The sequence below is a fragment of the Hibiscus syriacus genome, unplaced genomic scaffold, assembly GCF_006381635.1.
Source record: "Hibiscus syriacus cultivar Baekdansim isolate YM2019G1 unplaced genomic scaffold, ASM638163v2 tig00110186_pilon, whole genome shotgun sequence".
NCBI classification, from domain to species: domain Eukaryota; kingdom Viridiplantae; phylum Streptophyta; class Magnoliopsida; order Malvales; family Malvaceae; genus Hibiscus; species Hibiscus syriacus.
In genome coordinates this window covers 6,527-22,541 of record NW_024062617.1, presented here as the reverse complement: position 1 = coordinate 22,541, position 16,015 = coordinate 6,527, and the positions used below count along the sequence as shown (strand labels likewise).

Here is a 16,015-nt window from a genome sequence, read left to right as displayed (position 1 = left end):
AAACGTTGGCTTGTCTTATAAAAATGGTTTAGTGAATTCAGTCCTTACATTCTACCTTCTTCTTATTTAAGTATACTTTTTTTTGTCAAAAGTGGTCTTTAGATTATTTTTCTTCCTCTTATATCTAATAAGATCATGTCATACATTATGTTCTTATTAGTTGACATTTATTTTTGAAAAAAATAGAAATAATATAATAGTTTAGATATCACTTCTAAAATATACGTCTAGGTAGGGAAATGTATAATTTATGAGTCAATTTATTTAACTATTAGCGTATTTCTATTTTAATTATCAAACAATGTTTTTATTCAAAAAAAAATATCAAACAATATTGTGAGCAATAATCATAAAAAACCAGTTTGTTTAAATCGACAGGAAATTCATGAATAGAATTACTTTTTTTTAAAAAAAATCCATGCCTATTAGTTAAATCAGTGTGAAAAGAGATATAAAATAATTAAATTAAATGAGATTTAAGGAACAAAATGATTCCAAAATCCAAATGCAGCATCAGTCTTCAATAATTTGCGAGGTTGACACCGCTAAGTTAGTGGAACTAACAACGTTTCCCCTCCAACTGATTTCTGACGGAGAAACCGCCTACACTCTGAAATCCATAGAAAGAGGGAATCATAGAAGCTTACATTACTTTTCATGCTGATAGAAGAAAAATAGAAAATTAAATATATACTAAAAAAAACACTAGTAGTTTCGTGTTATGTTGCTAAAACTTAACATTAACATTATTAACAAAAGAAACTTACCACAACATATACTAACTTCAAACCGCAGTAATGTGCTACTATTCTGTAGTACTCGTACACCATTTTATCATGCAAAAGGTAAAAGAAAAGGACTTACAAACTTCCCTAAGTGACCATAAAATATTATATCCATCAACCCTGTTACAGTGATTTTTTATTGCATTCAAACATAAATTCACCATCTTTCATTGAAAACTCCAAAAACATAATCTTCAAGGATTTCTAAACCTTGCAATTCTTAGCTTTTACCCTTTTTTCAATATTTTGCCTTCTCAATATATACAAGTATAACATAAATAAGCACTTATTTTACAATAAAAAAATGTGATAAGACTAGATCAGATGGCGTTCACCGTCTTTTGTTACCAGAAAAGGAAACGGTGCATGGTTTTACCTGGTCATAGGAGCTAAAAATTCATTACTCATCCCGGCTGGTGAACTGGTTTCTAGCAGGATTTATCCATTCCCAATCGTTTTGCCGAGCAAGATGATGAATCAACAACAAAGAAATTCATTGACATAAACGGTACGTTATTATCAAGATTAATTTGTCGAAAAAAATCAATGAACTCAATGACTACAACTATAAATTATTTTACTCTCATTTCGCCGGATACAGGATTAATTCAAATGTACTCTCATTGATTTATGACCCATCCACCTTCATTGAAATGATTAAACAACTTACCTGATGAATTATTAGGTTTCCCACTGCAATTAGGGAAGGAGAAACATGCAATGAAATCCATAGTATCAGCTATAAATGTCTGAAGCGCATACTTGTTCTTTAAACCTAAGCGTACTCACTCTGCAGCTTGCTTCCATAGAGGCTTCAGTTGTCGTAAAAATGCTTAGTCACGCTCGTGAATTTATATATGTATATAGCATGTGAACATAAGGAATGCTCAATGCCAGTTTCTTTTTAGTCAAGTTATTGTTCTGTTGGATGTCACTAATTCAATGTACGTACAGCCGAATATGCAACGTTCGTATGCGACAGCTTTCGTTTGAACAGCTAACTAACCTAATAAGACTAAGTTAAAACGACAAAGATATTGTGTATTTTCAATATTAGTGAAGCTGTCAATTTGCAGTATGTGATCAAAGCCACAATGGGGGAAAGGGGAAAAAACAAAGATCTTGCTAACGCAGTAGTCAACGAATCACATGGCCAGCTGGAGAAGAAACATGAATTTGGAATTAATGAAGAGCACATGGTTTTTTACGTCTCCGTGCCCCCGAATTTATGTCCCACTAGCGGGTTTAGATTTTCTGGCTGACGTTCGTCCAAATGCCGATTGCCATGACTTCACTAGCATTTCATGTTCCAAATATAATTTAATTAGTTACTTTACGTGTACATAATTGAGCAGCGTGATGCAGCTGGAGGCTGCTGTGCCTGTGTTGCTGCCTGATTAATGCTTCGGTGTGAGTGTTCTTTTATTTTTAATATCTAATTTATTGACTGATTAATTTATTTGAAATATTATAAAATTTTACTAAATGAGTCATATTCTCAATCCTGATTTTTCATTTAAAATATCAGAATTTAAATATTTGACCTTATTTAAGGATTTAACTCTGATCATACTAAATCAACCAATGATCAATAGTGTGGTCGTTCTTTCTCCTTTTTTGGTAAACCATACTAATATCAAATCTATTTGATTGAGTAGTCTAGATCTGGTACCGTAAACATTCATTATGATGATTCTCTCAACCCAATTATTTCATAAATAGGGAAACGAACTAAGGAAGAAAGGAAAAAACTTCATTTAATATACCACGTCTTTAACTTACAAAAGCAATTATATATATACAAATTATCATAACAAACCAATTGTAACTTTTTATTGAAAAATATAAAATTGATTTACTCTTTATTTTTTTATCTAATAATGGAGAAATTCGATGAAATCGCATAAAATCTAGGAGTGTGGGACAAGGCTAATACATCTCTAAGACTTTTCAATCCAAAATTAGGACTAGAAACTTGTTGTAAATCTCAGAAGAAGGCAAGATTTCCCTACACCAGAGTCTTCAGTAAGTAGAACCTTGAACCAGATAGTCTCCGCAAAATAGTGCAATCAGATAAATTAACATGCTTTTCAATATAGCACATATGTAATATCATAAAGTTAGTTTATAGTACTAGAAAAGAGGCCTGCTCCCAAATTCTAATACAGAGGCATTTTCAGAAAGGAATGATAAAGCTGCACTTATTAAAGTGCTCGAAAATCAAATTAACTGTCCAAAAATAAAACCATGTGAGTTTAATTCTTAATTTTTTGGGAGCATCAAGAATGGTGCAAATTAAAAGTGCATTTCACTTTCATTCATAGCACTACAAGTATGTTTAAAAGAAAAAAGCAGTAGAAGTGAGCACATGATTCCCACATCTCGCCAAGAAAATGAAGAAAAAATTTAGACACTATTTCGACTCATTCAGATATATTTCTCCATCACAGATAATCAATTCGTTTGATGAGGAATGGAATCTAACAACCCATTTCCAACCTGAACCCATTTATTTGACATCACGTGGAAGATAGAACACTGCGTGTGAGGGTCGCTAAAGACCCAACCATGGTGGGTTTTATGGGTAAGAAACTGTTCTTGTTCGGGCCCGAGGAAAGAAAGAGATTATTATATTGTCCTTATAATAATCGGTATTTCTGCTTTACGGCGAGGAAATTTAAGATTAATTCGCGGGGCTTAAAACAAGATAAATTATAAATTTATTCACTGAATTTTATTTTTCTCTCATATTTTTTTACTGTAATTTTATTTTTAGGTTAAAATATATAAATAGTCCTTAAAATTTAGAGTGTTTGTATTTTGGTCACCTAAATTTTGAAACTTGTAATACAATTATCGAACTTTTAATTCGTTTTTAGTAAGGTCTCTCTTGTTACCTCCCATTAGTTTTTTGCTTACGTGGCACTTAACCCCAACAACCCCCCTCTTCTTCTTTCTTTTTTCCTTCTTCTTCTCTCACACCTCTGATCACCCCACCAGCAGTGGCTCACACCGCTATCACCATTGTCACCCACGTTACCTCCCGACCACACCCCGACCCTCAATTCATACTCATCATCCACCATTTGTCCCAAATCATGAGAAGATCATTCAAACGCCTATCCCTGGTCTCCATCGTCAGTTATCGATGACCGTCATCACTAGTACCAATAGAAGCGCCGCCTTATTTCGACGAAAACCCTGCTAGCCACTCGTCGAGACTCACCTCCGTCTACCTTGGAGAGGCCCCCGAATCTCGTCAAATAATCCCAACGTCCCTTTTTATTTTCATTGATTTTTGGTCGATTGGGACGTCCATTCACCACTCTGCCACGACTGTTAGAGTCTACATACCGTTCTGACCAAAACCCAGTGGGTCGTGCCTCCTCGCCATCATCCCTCCTCCATTCGTCGTTACTTAAGAAGAAGAAGAAGAAGGGTTACAAAAATGAACTAAGGGGAGGTAATGACAGAGACCTTACTGAAAACGAACTAAAAGTTTGATGATTGTATTGTAAGTATCAAAAGTTGGACAAGCGCCCTAAAAGTTTAAGTATATTTATATACTTTACCCTTTCTTTTGTTTAATCATTGATATTTATACATTTAATTTTTTTATCACTCTACCTTTTATTTCATAACAGTGTTATGACATGATTTATTTTAAAATTAAGACTGTTACATAAGATTTATATTTAATAAAAACTTAATTTGTAAGGTTAAAATTCATAACCCTAAAAACTTTATCGTGAAAAGGAAATTGGCAGAAGAAAAATCATCCATAACAGTTTGCATCTTCTTTGTTCTCTTCATCATCTCTCTCAAATAATAATCACCACATGGATTTTTAATGGACATCTTCCACTTCTCACTTTCTTTCATACTCCATTTTTTTTAATTTCTAAAATGAAATGCATTCATTTTGAAATTACATCAGACTATAAAAATGATATATTATATTTCGTTTCATCATTAATAATCTCAAATCTCATTTACTCTCGTAACTTTTTACAATTGTTTCAATTTCTCTTTGATTTAACTCCCAAGATTCTGTCAATATCTTCTTCCCTGATGCTCTCTATCTCAATCTCCATATTGAAATCCAAAGTCAAATCTAAACCTTTTATTTGCAGGATATGCCATTGATCCAAAACTGGGTTGGGAAATGGAGGATATGCCTTACGGACGAATTATGGGAGTATGGTGATACTTCCCACATGTAATACTCTGATCATCAATGGAGCTTAAGTCGATACCTATCTGCCGGTGTAACGATATTTGTAGACTCCTTTGGTGGTATGATTTGGGAGTTTAGGGTTTAGTTTTAGATTTAAAGATTTAGGTTTTGGACCTAAATTCTAATCTTATGTTAAATTGAATTAATAAATATTTCTCATTTCACAATCCAAAATTCTGAATTGGAAGGTGGTCTCTGGTGAGAGAGAAATGGAAGAAAATGTGAGCTGGAGGAAAGAAGATGGGAAAAAGACAAAAAGAAGGGTTTGAAAGAGAAGATAGGAGAGTTAAAATATAATTTAATTTAACCATTCTTTTAATCTAAATTTCAAAAGTTAAAAAATAATTTAATTTGTTCATGTCATAACGCTGTTAGACATTTAACGGCGGAATGATAAAAAAATTTAACATATAGAATTCAGTTATTAAATTAAAAAAAAATAAAAATGCAGTGAGTGAAATAGGAGATAAAATAAAATTCAGTGAATAAATGTAAATTTCAGTTGTAATTTAGCTTCTAAAATATTATTTTATTTACTTTAAAAATTATATAATAGATAATATTTTCGATTATAATAAAAAATGTATACATGAATTTTTTGACAATAATATTTTAGGTTGCCATTAGAATAGTTATAAAATTTACATGATTTGTACGAAGAAGAACGCAAAATATTATCTAATTTACTCTAAAAATTTACACTTTTAATAGAAAAAATTATTGAAAACCGACTATAACCTTTCTTTTAACTTTATATTAACAGCTTATATTTTAAAATTTTCATATAATCATACCCCTAAGTATAAGGTGATTGGATGGCAACAGAAGAACTCTATGCGTTACGAATAAGAGATATTTCATGTTGAATTACAGTGTTCTTGAGAGCTTATAACGATGGCGGCCTGAAGTATATAACGCTAGAGACCCAGAGACATAAAACACAGAAGGTTTGTAGTATCGAATATATGTATGTATGTATGTAACACAGGAAGTTATAATCTTTCGGGGACAAGAAATATGGGCGAGAGAAAAATAATGTCCAATGCTTCTCAGTTAGATCTTTAAGCAATATTCAAAGGAATTTTTAATCGCAGTTTAAACGGTTAATTTAGAAACTGAAGGTGTAATCTGGTATGCTTCTTACTGTATTGACTTTAACAAAACGGCCCCTAGGTGCTAATTTTTGGGAGTGACGGAACATAACACCCTGCTACGAATATTCATCAACGTGGCGAGAAGCTAAATGTACCACGTGGCGTCAATTCACAACGTGAAATTGTCACACGAGCTGTCAGCCAAGTCTTTTCACCCCTCGTCGACAATCAAAAGTTCGTTATTTAAACCACATCGCCAAAATAATAATAAAATAAAATAAAAATAGAAAGGGGAAAATGGCGGAAGAAGAGGAAGTGAAGATAGAAGTGGAGGCGGTGCAATCCGTTTATGGTGATGATTGCGTGATCATTGAATCGTATCCACCGTACTTTCACCTCCACATCAAGCCTCGCACTGCCGATATCTCTTCCCAACGGGTAAACATCAAGGAATAACTAGATAGTGATTCCTAAATTTAGGGTTTTTATTTCCGATTGCTTAATTTTCTTTTGCTATGTGTCTATTTTGTTTTTATGATTACAAATCTCGGTAGGTATAGTTTAGTTGTACAAAAGAACGAATCAAAATTTTCAGATAGACACTAGGTTTAATTTAACCCTTTTCCTTAACTTTTATTTTCAGTTTGTGGAAGCAGTTATTGGAATTCGAGGGAGCTCCCAGGTATTTATAGCGTTCACTTTTGGATTTTTAGTAGTTGATGAGAGTTAGTGGCGGCTTATAATTGCGTTTTGATTAATGCACAAATGAGATTAATTATATTGGAGAAAATTTGATTTATCTTTACTGCATTCCCGCTACTAACTTCCAATTTTAATGGCAGTATCCTAAGGAGCCTCCTCTTATTTATCTTATTGATTCCAAGGGTCTTGATGAACAAAGGCAAACTCATCTTATAAGTAACATAAGAGACAAAGCCTGTGAACTCCCTTCTTGTTTTATGCTTGTAGCACTTTGTGAGGTAACCACAGTATTGAATGGTATATTTTTATTGTTTTCCAAAATGTTTGAGAAATTTGAAAGGGGGTATTCTGGTGACTAAAGCATGGTAAATTTTTAATTGGTATATTTCAAGTCTTTATAAACCTTTTGCTTTCCGACTTTCTTATTGCTATTATGATATGCTAGTTTTGTACCGTGTTTCTCAATGTTACAAGTCTTAACCAGATTATGTACTTCTTCCTTTTGTATAGTAGTTGTAGGGAACATCTAGACAGGTGAAATGAATAGTGGTTTCATCTAATCTGAAATTTAAATGGCTGTCTTTATAGTTTATTTGGTTGTGGAATTTTACTTATTTGCAAACAACAAAAAATGATTCAAATTTGTTTGTAGGAAGCGGTTGAGAGGCTTTCTGCTATGAATCACCCTGATGGTGATTGTCCATTGTGCTTATTTCCCTTGGTGTCAGAAGATGACCAGACAGAAAGGTTGCCTTTTATGAAATTGATGTCTTGTTTTCATTGTTTCCATAGGTACAGTAGCACTTTCTCTGTCTTGTATAATTTTAATCATTTCTAAATTTATGTTTGGGTTCCACTTCCTGCTTTATTTTCATTCTGCTTCAGTGCTTTATGTTTTATATGGTATTTTTGTTTATTCCAGTGAGTGCATTATTAGGTGGTGGAATTGGCTTCAAATTGAGAACAAGAATAATACTAAGAATGCATCTAGTGCAACTCTACATTTAAGGAATACAGGCGGTCAACCAGGTATGTTTAATTCACATTGCAAATTAGCAACCATCTTTGATGTAGAACAGAGGAGAGGAGATTGTAATGGTAAATATTTGGCATGCTTTGTAGTGTTATACAAATTATTATTATTATTATTATCTTTATTGAAGAATTGTAAACATGCAGAGGCAGATCAGTGTATGCTTTTATAAGTTTTATTATATATAGATCTTTTGTTCAACAATGAAGCAAAACATGCTGAAATACTTCGGATTAAAATAGAACAGGATATGTCAATGTTTGAAGAGCAATACTTTGCTCAAGTAAAAAAGATAGTCTGGTTTCTTTTATTGGGCAAGTAAATTCTATTCATCCAAAAGAAGCAAGGAATTCCTTGCTTCTTTAAAATCTTACAACCGTACAAAAAGAATTACTCTATAGAGCACAATACAATAGTTGTAAATCTATTCCCAATCCCTATATACACCTGAAGTATTAACAACAGCTTTGTAATTGAACAATCTATTTCTTACTATATTCATCCAAAAGAAGTATTAACAATCTATTGAACAACAGCTTTGTAATTGAACAATCTATTGAACAATCTATAGAGCACAATACAATGTTTATTGAACAATACTTTGCTCAAGTAAAAAAGATGTCTGGTTTCTTTTATTGGGCAAGTAAATTCTATTCATCCAAAAGAAGCAAGGAATTCCTTGCTTCTTTAAAATCTTACAACCGTACAAAAAGAATTACTCTATAGAGCACAATACAATAGTTGTAAATCTATTCCCAATCCCTATATACACCTGAAGTATTAACAACAGCTTTGTAATTGAACAATCTATTTCTTACTATATTCTTTTAATTGTGCAAAAAGATCCTGAACTCTCCTGGGTGAATTCCCACCAACTTTTCTGTTTCTTTCCTGCCAAAGGAAGTAAAGATAGTCTGGTTTCAGACATGATGGAGTTCAATATATTTATCTTTGTTAGGATAGTTACCAACTTTTGCATTTCTGTTATTTTGTTTTGATGCTTTGATTTTCAGAAATGGTTTTCCTTCCTATATGAATGTAAGACAGGTATACATCAAATATCGAGTTAAAAAATGTTATATTTTCTAGTTTATTTACTTATTTGGAGATAAAATGAAATGTGGTTACGTGTTATATGTGAATTTGTTAGGGCACTAAGTTGTATTGGCTTTGTAGTAGTCAATTTTAATGAACACTAAATATAATTATTGTAAATGGTTACAAGTGAATATATTGCTAAAGGTTTCACTATTTATGGCATTTTTTGGTTCATCTAGGGTATCTTTCTTACATTAATTTTCTTCTAAGTTTTGCTTGAACTATTTTTAGATAGGAATGGAGCAGTAGAAGAAAGCATGGGGAATTGTCCTGTTTGCCGTAAGGTTTTCCATGTCAAGGATTTTGAACACGTGCTTGACCTGGTTGGCTCTCATTCTTCACAACCAGTATGTCATCTGATCTTTTATTGTAATAGATTTTGTGAAAGCTTACATCCATCTCGTATTTTATTTAAAGTTGATGAATTTGATTCCTGATTGTGTTCGGGTTTCAGAGTGCGGATAAAGCTGAAGTTAAAGATGATGTGGAGCTTATTCATTCAGACTTGGAGAATATAAGGAGGCAGAAATTTGAGGAGATACTAAAACTGCAGCAAGAAAACTGTGGTTTGATTGGATTGAAGGTAGACCGTGTGGTTTTTCCTAGCATAAACCCCCAGAATATAGTCATATCATCAGACCATGCGTCGGCCATGGAAACAAGTGCAGCAGCAGCAGCAGCAACTGAAGGAAATAATTCAAGTGGTTCGTCGACTAGGCCTGCCACCAGTAAGCACTGGAACTCGGGCATGAGGAGGCCGAGGGCACAAAATTCTCGAAAACCTGTTAGACAATGGGTGAGAAAAGACAATGGAGGTGGTTGTGCAGATTAAACCGATTTTTGTTGAAAATTTTTAAGACTTGCGTTTTTTGATTTTGTGTGATGTAACAATGTTAGCAAAGAGAAGAAGGAAGAAAATAGACAATGCATTTACAATCAAATGTGAGGTTTGGAAACAGCAAAGGAGTGTTATGACTTTGAAAATAGGATCACTAATGGTGCCCACTAGAGATGCACATAGCCGGATTTAAATTCGATCCGGTTTTTTCACTAAGCCAAAAAACCGGTTTATAAAAAAATCAGTTTTTAATCCGGTAAAAAATCCGGCAGTTTTAAAAAAAACGGTTTTTAATCCGGTAAAAAATCCGGTCATCTAATTTTTTAAACCCCACACCGGATTTTTTTCCGGATAAAAAATCAGTTTTTTATCCGGTTTTTTTCAAACCGGTTTTTAATACAGTAAAAAATCTGGTCGTCCAATTTTTTCTCAAATCGGTTATACTATCCGGTTTTAAAATATTCGATCCGGTTTAAAAAAAACCGGTTTTTATCAAATCCGGTTTCGGATATTTTTTACGTAAAAACGGATATTCGGATTTTTTGTGCACCTCTAGTGCCCTCACACTTAACTGAGACTAATGGTGCCATACACTTAACCTTCAGTTTAAGCGTTAAGCTACTGCTATAGACACATTCCTTTTCTATAAAATTATCATAACAAATAACACTATTCCGATGCTTCCATAAGTTTCAACAAATAGCTCCAATTATTCACTCTCAACCATCACCGGGTATTGCAAACCAAGACGGCTTAGAGAGATTTGTATAGAGCCAATAGACGACATCCATTGACAAAGTTTCTCCGGTTTCACGGTCCTTTTACATGTAGATCCTGCGTGATAACAAAATCGTAATACATACATAATGTCCTTGATTTAACATCCATTGAGAAAAACTCATCAAGTTTCTCTGGTTTCGAGAACCTTTTCCATGTAGATCATGCAGGATAACAAAGTCGTAATATATACGCAATGTCCTCAACTTGATTTCTAAAAATCGAACGCATTGATAAATAAATAAGGTCTTCTAGTTTCTAACAAGCAACGTGCATGTGCCATGCTTAATTTGCATAGGTGTTTACATAATATGATTAGAAAGTTTTAAATTGAACGGTGATAGTAGTTTTCTTCAGTCATACACAGATATTTATACGTGTATATAAATACGTATTGTCACTCAAAAACAAGGATTTCCTTTTTGGTGTTGAAATTTTATAGTTAGAGTATGTTTCAGAATTTAGAGCCCTTGTCATCTTTGAGCTTCCAACTACTTTTTGCCTTGTGTGCATAAATACCAGAAATTAAGCGGTCAACATAGTAGCTAGTCTAACCAGCTCCGACTATGAATTCCCTAATAACAAATTCATGTGGTTCAAACGCCCTATGGTCGGAAATACATGGGTTGGTGTTGGACCCACGGCCGTTTTTCCTGTTACTGATTTTGAACTTGAACCTCCCATGCCATCACATACTTCACTTTCACTCTTTCTCTTTTGGTTTAACAGTCGGTGTAAGTGCCTACTCATGCACTGCCGTCCACGCTCTCTATAAAACCCCATTCCACCCCCCTCCTTTAGGGCAAGTCCAGCTCGATTATGTAACCATCTCTCCAGCTCCACTCCTAACTATGTTCAGATACTAAACATTTGAAGCTTTTACTCCAAAATTATGAGGGTTGCTGCAATTGGTGTTACTGTCAAGCCATGCACTTGGCCCACGCCTACTATTCCTAAACTCACTCCCTACTCTGCCCCTTCCACCGCTATTGACCCTCTAAAGCTCAACGTTACTGAGTTTTCACATGGATCTCACTCTAACTCAGCAAAACTAGCCAAGGACTGGATGGAGTATCAGGGAATAAGTAAATGGCAAGGCTTGCTTGACCCTTTTGATAATATTCTAAGAAGTGAGATTCTAAAATACGGGAGATTCGTGGAAGCAACGTATCGTTCTTTCGATTTCGATCCTTCTTCTCCCACTTATGCCACGTCTAAGTTCCCCAAGAACTCCATACTCACGCGATCTTGCATTGGAGATACAGGTTATAAACCCACCAAGCACTTGCGTGCCACTTCTGGGATTCAGCTTCCCACTTGGATTGACAGGGAATCCACCTGGATTTCCACTCAGTCCAGCTGGATTGGTTACGTGGCTGTTTGCCATGACAAGGAAGAGTTGGCCCGGCTCGGCCGGCGCGACGTCGTCATTGCCTTCAGAGGCACCGCCACTTGCTTGGAATGGCTCGAGAATTTACGCGCCACGCTGACTTGTCTACCCAATGACATGTCCAGTGTGGGTCCTAAAGGCGACGGAGCCAAGGTGGAGAGTGGATTCTTGAGCCTCTACACTTCCGATAGCGACACTTGTCCTAGCTTGCAGCACATGGTGAGGGAAGAGGTCGGAAGAGTACTCCAAATGTACGGCAATGAACCCCTCAGCATCACCATCACCGGCCACAGTCTGGGAGCAGCACTAGCAACGCTTGCAGCGTACGATATAAAATCCACCTTTGGTAATGCACCAATGGTGACCGTCATCTCGTTCGGGGGACCACGTGTCGGAAACCAAAGCTTCAGCTGCGAGCTAGAGAAAAGCGGGACGAAGATTCTACGTATAGTAAACTCGGATGACGTGATCACAAAAGTACCCGGCTTTGTAATTGACAGCAATGAGACGGTAGAGGCAAACAAGGAGGCAGGATTGCCAGGATGGGTTGAAAAGCGCGTGCGAGAGACGGAACTGGTTTATGCAGAAGTGGGACAAGAGCTGAGATTGAGCAGCAAAGAGTGCCCGCAGCTCAGCAAGGAAGGAGTGGTGAGTTGTCACGATCTCAGCACTTATCTCCACTTGGTAAATGGTTTCGTTGGTTCAAATTGTCCTTTCCGGGCCACCGCCTTGAGAGTTCTATATAAGCATCATCCCCAAAAACTGGCAAAGTTGGTACATTGATTTTCTTTTTGAATAAGATTTCTGGATAGTCCGTGTAATTATAACCTTAATTCACATGAGGAAGAGTAAAATTAACTTTCTACTTCTCTACTTGGGAATATTATTATATTGTTTTCAACAAGAACAAAAAAAAGCACTTCCCACGCTTGTTTTTTGGATTTGTAATTTTTTTTGAAAGGATTTGTAATATGAATCTTAATAGGAGTAGAGGTGGTACGTGAGTCAAGAGTTTGAACTTGAACCGTTTCAAAGACATTTTTATATCATTTTAAATATGTTATAATTAATTTCAACTATTTTTATATTTAATGTAAGTCCAATTCAAAGTCAGACCGATGCTCGCGCGGCCTCCAACTTGCCCATATGAGAAAATAATTATCTAAAAACTCGTGACAGATAAAAGAAATAAGCTAATTCCAAAAAGAGTGGGAATATTTTTGATAAAATGTATATCATCAAAAGCTTTTGTAAGTTAATTATATCTCAATGCATTAACAACATTATTAATTTAATTGATGTTATTATGTTAATGAATTACTGATTCAATTGGAGAATCGTTTTTAATATCCTTATTTTTACATAGCAGTATGAATCTGATATAGAGCAGCCTTCTTTGCAGCTTGGATGTTGCCTTCAATGTTTTCTATACAATGATTTTATTACCTTTTCGCAATACCTGGCTGCACCTCCTTTTTTATTTTTAGACGCTAGGCACCATATTCCAGACGTTGCTAACTCCCAGCAATTTGCAGAGCTTGCACTTGGTTCTTGTCTCTATTAGTTCAAATATTTTTATGTTCTCACTCAAAGCAAGTATGAGTTGAAGAACCTATATACAATCCGCCTGTATGTGAAGAGCTTGCCCGTTTTATATGTTAGTAATAGCAGGTCATGCAAAACTACGGAGATATATAACTGATCTGTATGTCGTGTTTAAAATCTTTATAAACTATCTAAGTGCTCGTTTAATTTTTAAGGCGTCTAGAATTATTTTATTCAAAAAAATAATGGAATCTTTTTAATTAAATTATTTAACTTTTAGGATATTAAATCGTTCTGTTGGTTGATTAGGTTCTCCCCTGGAGTTTGCAGTATAGAAGCAGATAAACTAGCTAAAGATGGAGTCCTAATATAAGGCTGCTTTGATCTTGTGAGTTTCCGGATGTTGAAAAATACATTTCTCTAATATCATGTTGTGGCTGCCCTGGTATTTTCCTTTTTTCTGGTTCGTCCATCCATGTAGTTTTCATTGCTTATTTGCGTTAGTAGTCTATGCTCTGTCCCTTGATAGCGTTGGTTGAGATCCGAACAAGTGTTGGGTTGAGGTTTGATTTTGGTTTTGCTTCTGTGGAGGAGGCTTTGTTTGCCTTGAGAAGTCTAGGCTCTTATGGATGTCTGGATTACTAAGAGGGACTTTTTAAGTTGGGTGGAGGCTGTGGTAGCAGTTATTTCGTACGAGATGAGTTTCTCTTACAGCAGTTGTTTCGTACGAGGTGAGTTTCTCGGCATTCGTTTCCATCCCAATCGTGATTTTCCTGCTATTTGAGCCTTCTCGCATAGATTTCCTAGTTGCAAGCGTTGTTTCATTGCATCTTTCGAGCAAGTTTGAATCTGTTCCCTGCAGCAATAGTTAGCGGTTTGTAGGATTTGGTTGCTTAGATGAATTCCCAGATTTTGTTCCTGGGGTTGGATAATCATGTGATGATTAAATGTGGAGGAGTTCCACATAACAATTCATTTTGGACTATTCAATCTTTTGATTCAGGCCATTATCCTTCAAGCTCAGTTCCCACGTAAGAAGGATTTCCAAGACAAGCATCAGAGTGGTTTCAAGCTTCAGCTGGGTATACAAAATTAGTATTAGTGAAGAACAATTAGCAGTTGGCTCGTTTGCAGGCTGCTGTCAACTTGTTTCTTCTTCATACCATCAATCTTTATATTTGAATTCAGCAGGTGTCGGTTTGTGCTTCCAATCTGGGCTTAGATTCAGAAAATGTTACTTTAACTTCATACCCGGCTCTTGGGTTGATAGGAGGTCAACCAAGCACCCATGGGAGCACCTTCAAGCATTTGGTCCATCTCATAATCAGCCGACAATGGTGATAAGATATGTATTAAGCATCTATGAGTAAGGAGTAATAGACAGGAAGCAGCTGAAACCAATGTTCAATAGCAGGAAGTTAAACTCAAGTTTCGAACAGATCAACTGGAGTTAGAGATTGGAAAGTTACAAAGAAATGTTCAGCACCAGAGTTTTGCTTTCAAAGTCTGATGTTCATAGGGAGTCAGATATAAGCTCTTCTCCCTAGTAGTATTGAGTGTGTTTTTGCATGTTTTAGTTCTGGTTTGGTATTGGCTTGGGTAGTGGCATGCATGGACTGGATTTTGATACAAAGTTTGAGTTGTAGTATAATTTCTAAGGTGTATTGGATAATTATAGATTTGTTGGTGTTTTAATAAAGAGAAAATCGCCTCAGTGACCAAAAAAAAGTTATAATATACGATTTTAACCAACTTTTTTTGGATTGCCAAAATGACCAACAAATTCGCAACGCGAAATAAAATCGCAACGCGATCCCCAGAATCGCAAATCAGTTTCCAGAATCGCAAATCAGTTTCCAAAATCGCAACGCGATTCTTGAAAATCGCGATGCGATAGTACAAATTCGCATTGCGATTTTCCATAATCGCAACGCGAATATGAAAATCGCAACGCGAACACATAAATCGCAACGCGTATCCGTAAATCGCAACGTGTATCCGTAAATCGCAACGCGTATGGGTAAATCGCAATGCGTATCCGTATATCGCAACGCGTATCCGTAAATCGCAACGATAATACATAAAATCGCAACGCGTATCCGTAAATCGCAACGCGATATTTAAAGCGCCATTATAATCGCTACGCGTATTTTATTTTCAAATTACAAAAAGAATATTAAGACAAAATCCCGTAATCGCAACTCATAACCTAAACCTAAAATCACAACTCAGTCCCATCTCCATCTCTCACTCTCTACGGCGAAGAAATCCGTCCCCATCTCCGAAGATTTCCGTCCCCATCTCCGGCGAAATCCCTCACAACCATTCACGGTCAGAAATCCCTCACAATATTCAGAAATGGAAAATCAACCTCCGAGGGTTAGTTTTTTTAATTATTTTATTTTGAAATGTTTGCATTATTGTAGGTTTTTCATATTGAAACTGATGATAAGTTTACTGGTCATTTCAATAATAGATTAACCATTTCACTTAGATTTCATTTCGCGTTACGATTC

At 35.4% G+C, this 16,015-nt stretch overlaps 2 protein-coding genes across 3 annotated transcripts; both read left to right on the top strand.

Moving 5' to 3' along the window:
• Window positions 1-6,387: 6,387 nt before the first annotated feature.
• LOC120217181 lies at window positions 6,388-9,907 on the top strand. Of its 2 annotated transcripts, none has more exons than XM_039214380.1 (7): window positions 6,388-6,554; window positions 6,760-6,798; window positions 6,959-7,096; window positions 7,471-7,565; window positions 7,741-7,847; window positions 9,181-9,296; window positions 9,404-9,907. In XM_039214380.1, exons 1-7 carry the CDS (start codon window positions 6,414-6,416, stop codon window positions 9,779-9,781), a joined length of 1,014 nt encoding a protein of 337 aa, XP_039070311.1. In that variant the 5' UTR covers window positions 6,388-6,413; the 3' UTR covers window positions 9,782-9,907. The 2 variants fall into 2 exon arrangements, with proteins under 2 accessions (XP_039070311.1, XP_039070310.1); XM_039214379.1 differs by having other exon boundaries at window positions 6,389-6,554; window positions 7,471-7,610.
• Window positions 9,908-11,456: 1,549 nt separating this feature from the next.
• On the top strand, window positions 11,457-15,145 carry LOC120217263 (phospholipase A(1) DAD1, chloroplastic-like). Its single transcript, XM_039214449.1, has 4 exons — window positions 11,457-12,728; window positions 14,503-14,581; window positions 14,691-14,836; window positions 15,077-15,145. Exons 1-4 carry the CDS (start codon window positions 11,457-11,459, stop codon window positions 15,143-15,145), a joined length of 1,566 nt encoding a protein of 521 aa, XP_039070380.1.
• The last annotated feature ends 870 nt before the right edge of the window (window positions 15,146-16,015 follow it).

Excerpts from the sequence above, each read along its gene's own strand:
- LOC120217181 (XM_039214379.1), top strand. The coding sequence starts at position 6,414 with ATGGCGGAAGAAGAGGAAGTGAAGATAGAAGTGGAGGCGGTGCAATCC. Across the intron at positions 6,799-6,958 it reads GAATTCGAGGGAGCTCCCAG|TATCCTAAGGAGCCTCCTCT; the intron begins GTATTTATAGCG and ends TTTTAATGGCAG. Across the intron at positions 7,611-7,740 it reads TGTTTTCATTGTTTCCATAG|TGAGTGCATTATTAGGTGGT; the intron begins GTACAGTAGCAC and ends TGTTTATTCCAG.
- LOC120217263 (XM_039214449.1), top strand. The coding sequence starts at position 11,457 with ATGAGGGTTGCTGCAATTGGTGTTACTGTCAAGCCATGCACTTGGCCC. Across the intron at positions 12,729-14,502 it reads CCCAAAAACTGGCAAAGTTG|GCCATTATCCTTCAAGCTCA; the intron begins GTACATTGATTT and ends CTTTTGATTCAG. Across the intron at positions 14,582-14,690 it reads TGGTTTCAAGCTTCAGCTGG|GTGTCGGTTTGTGCTTCCAA; the intron begins GTATACAAAATT and ends TGAATTCAGCAG.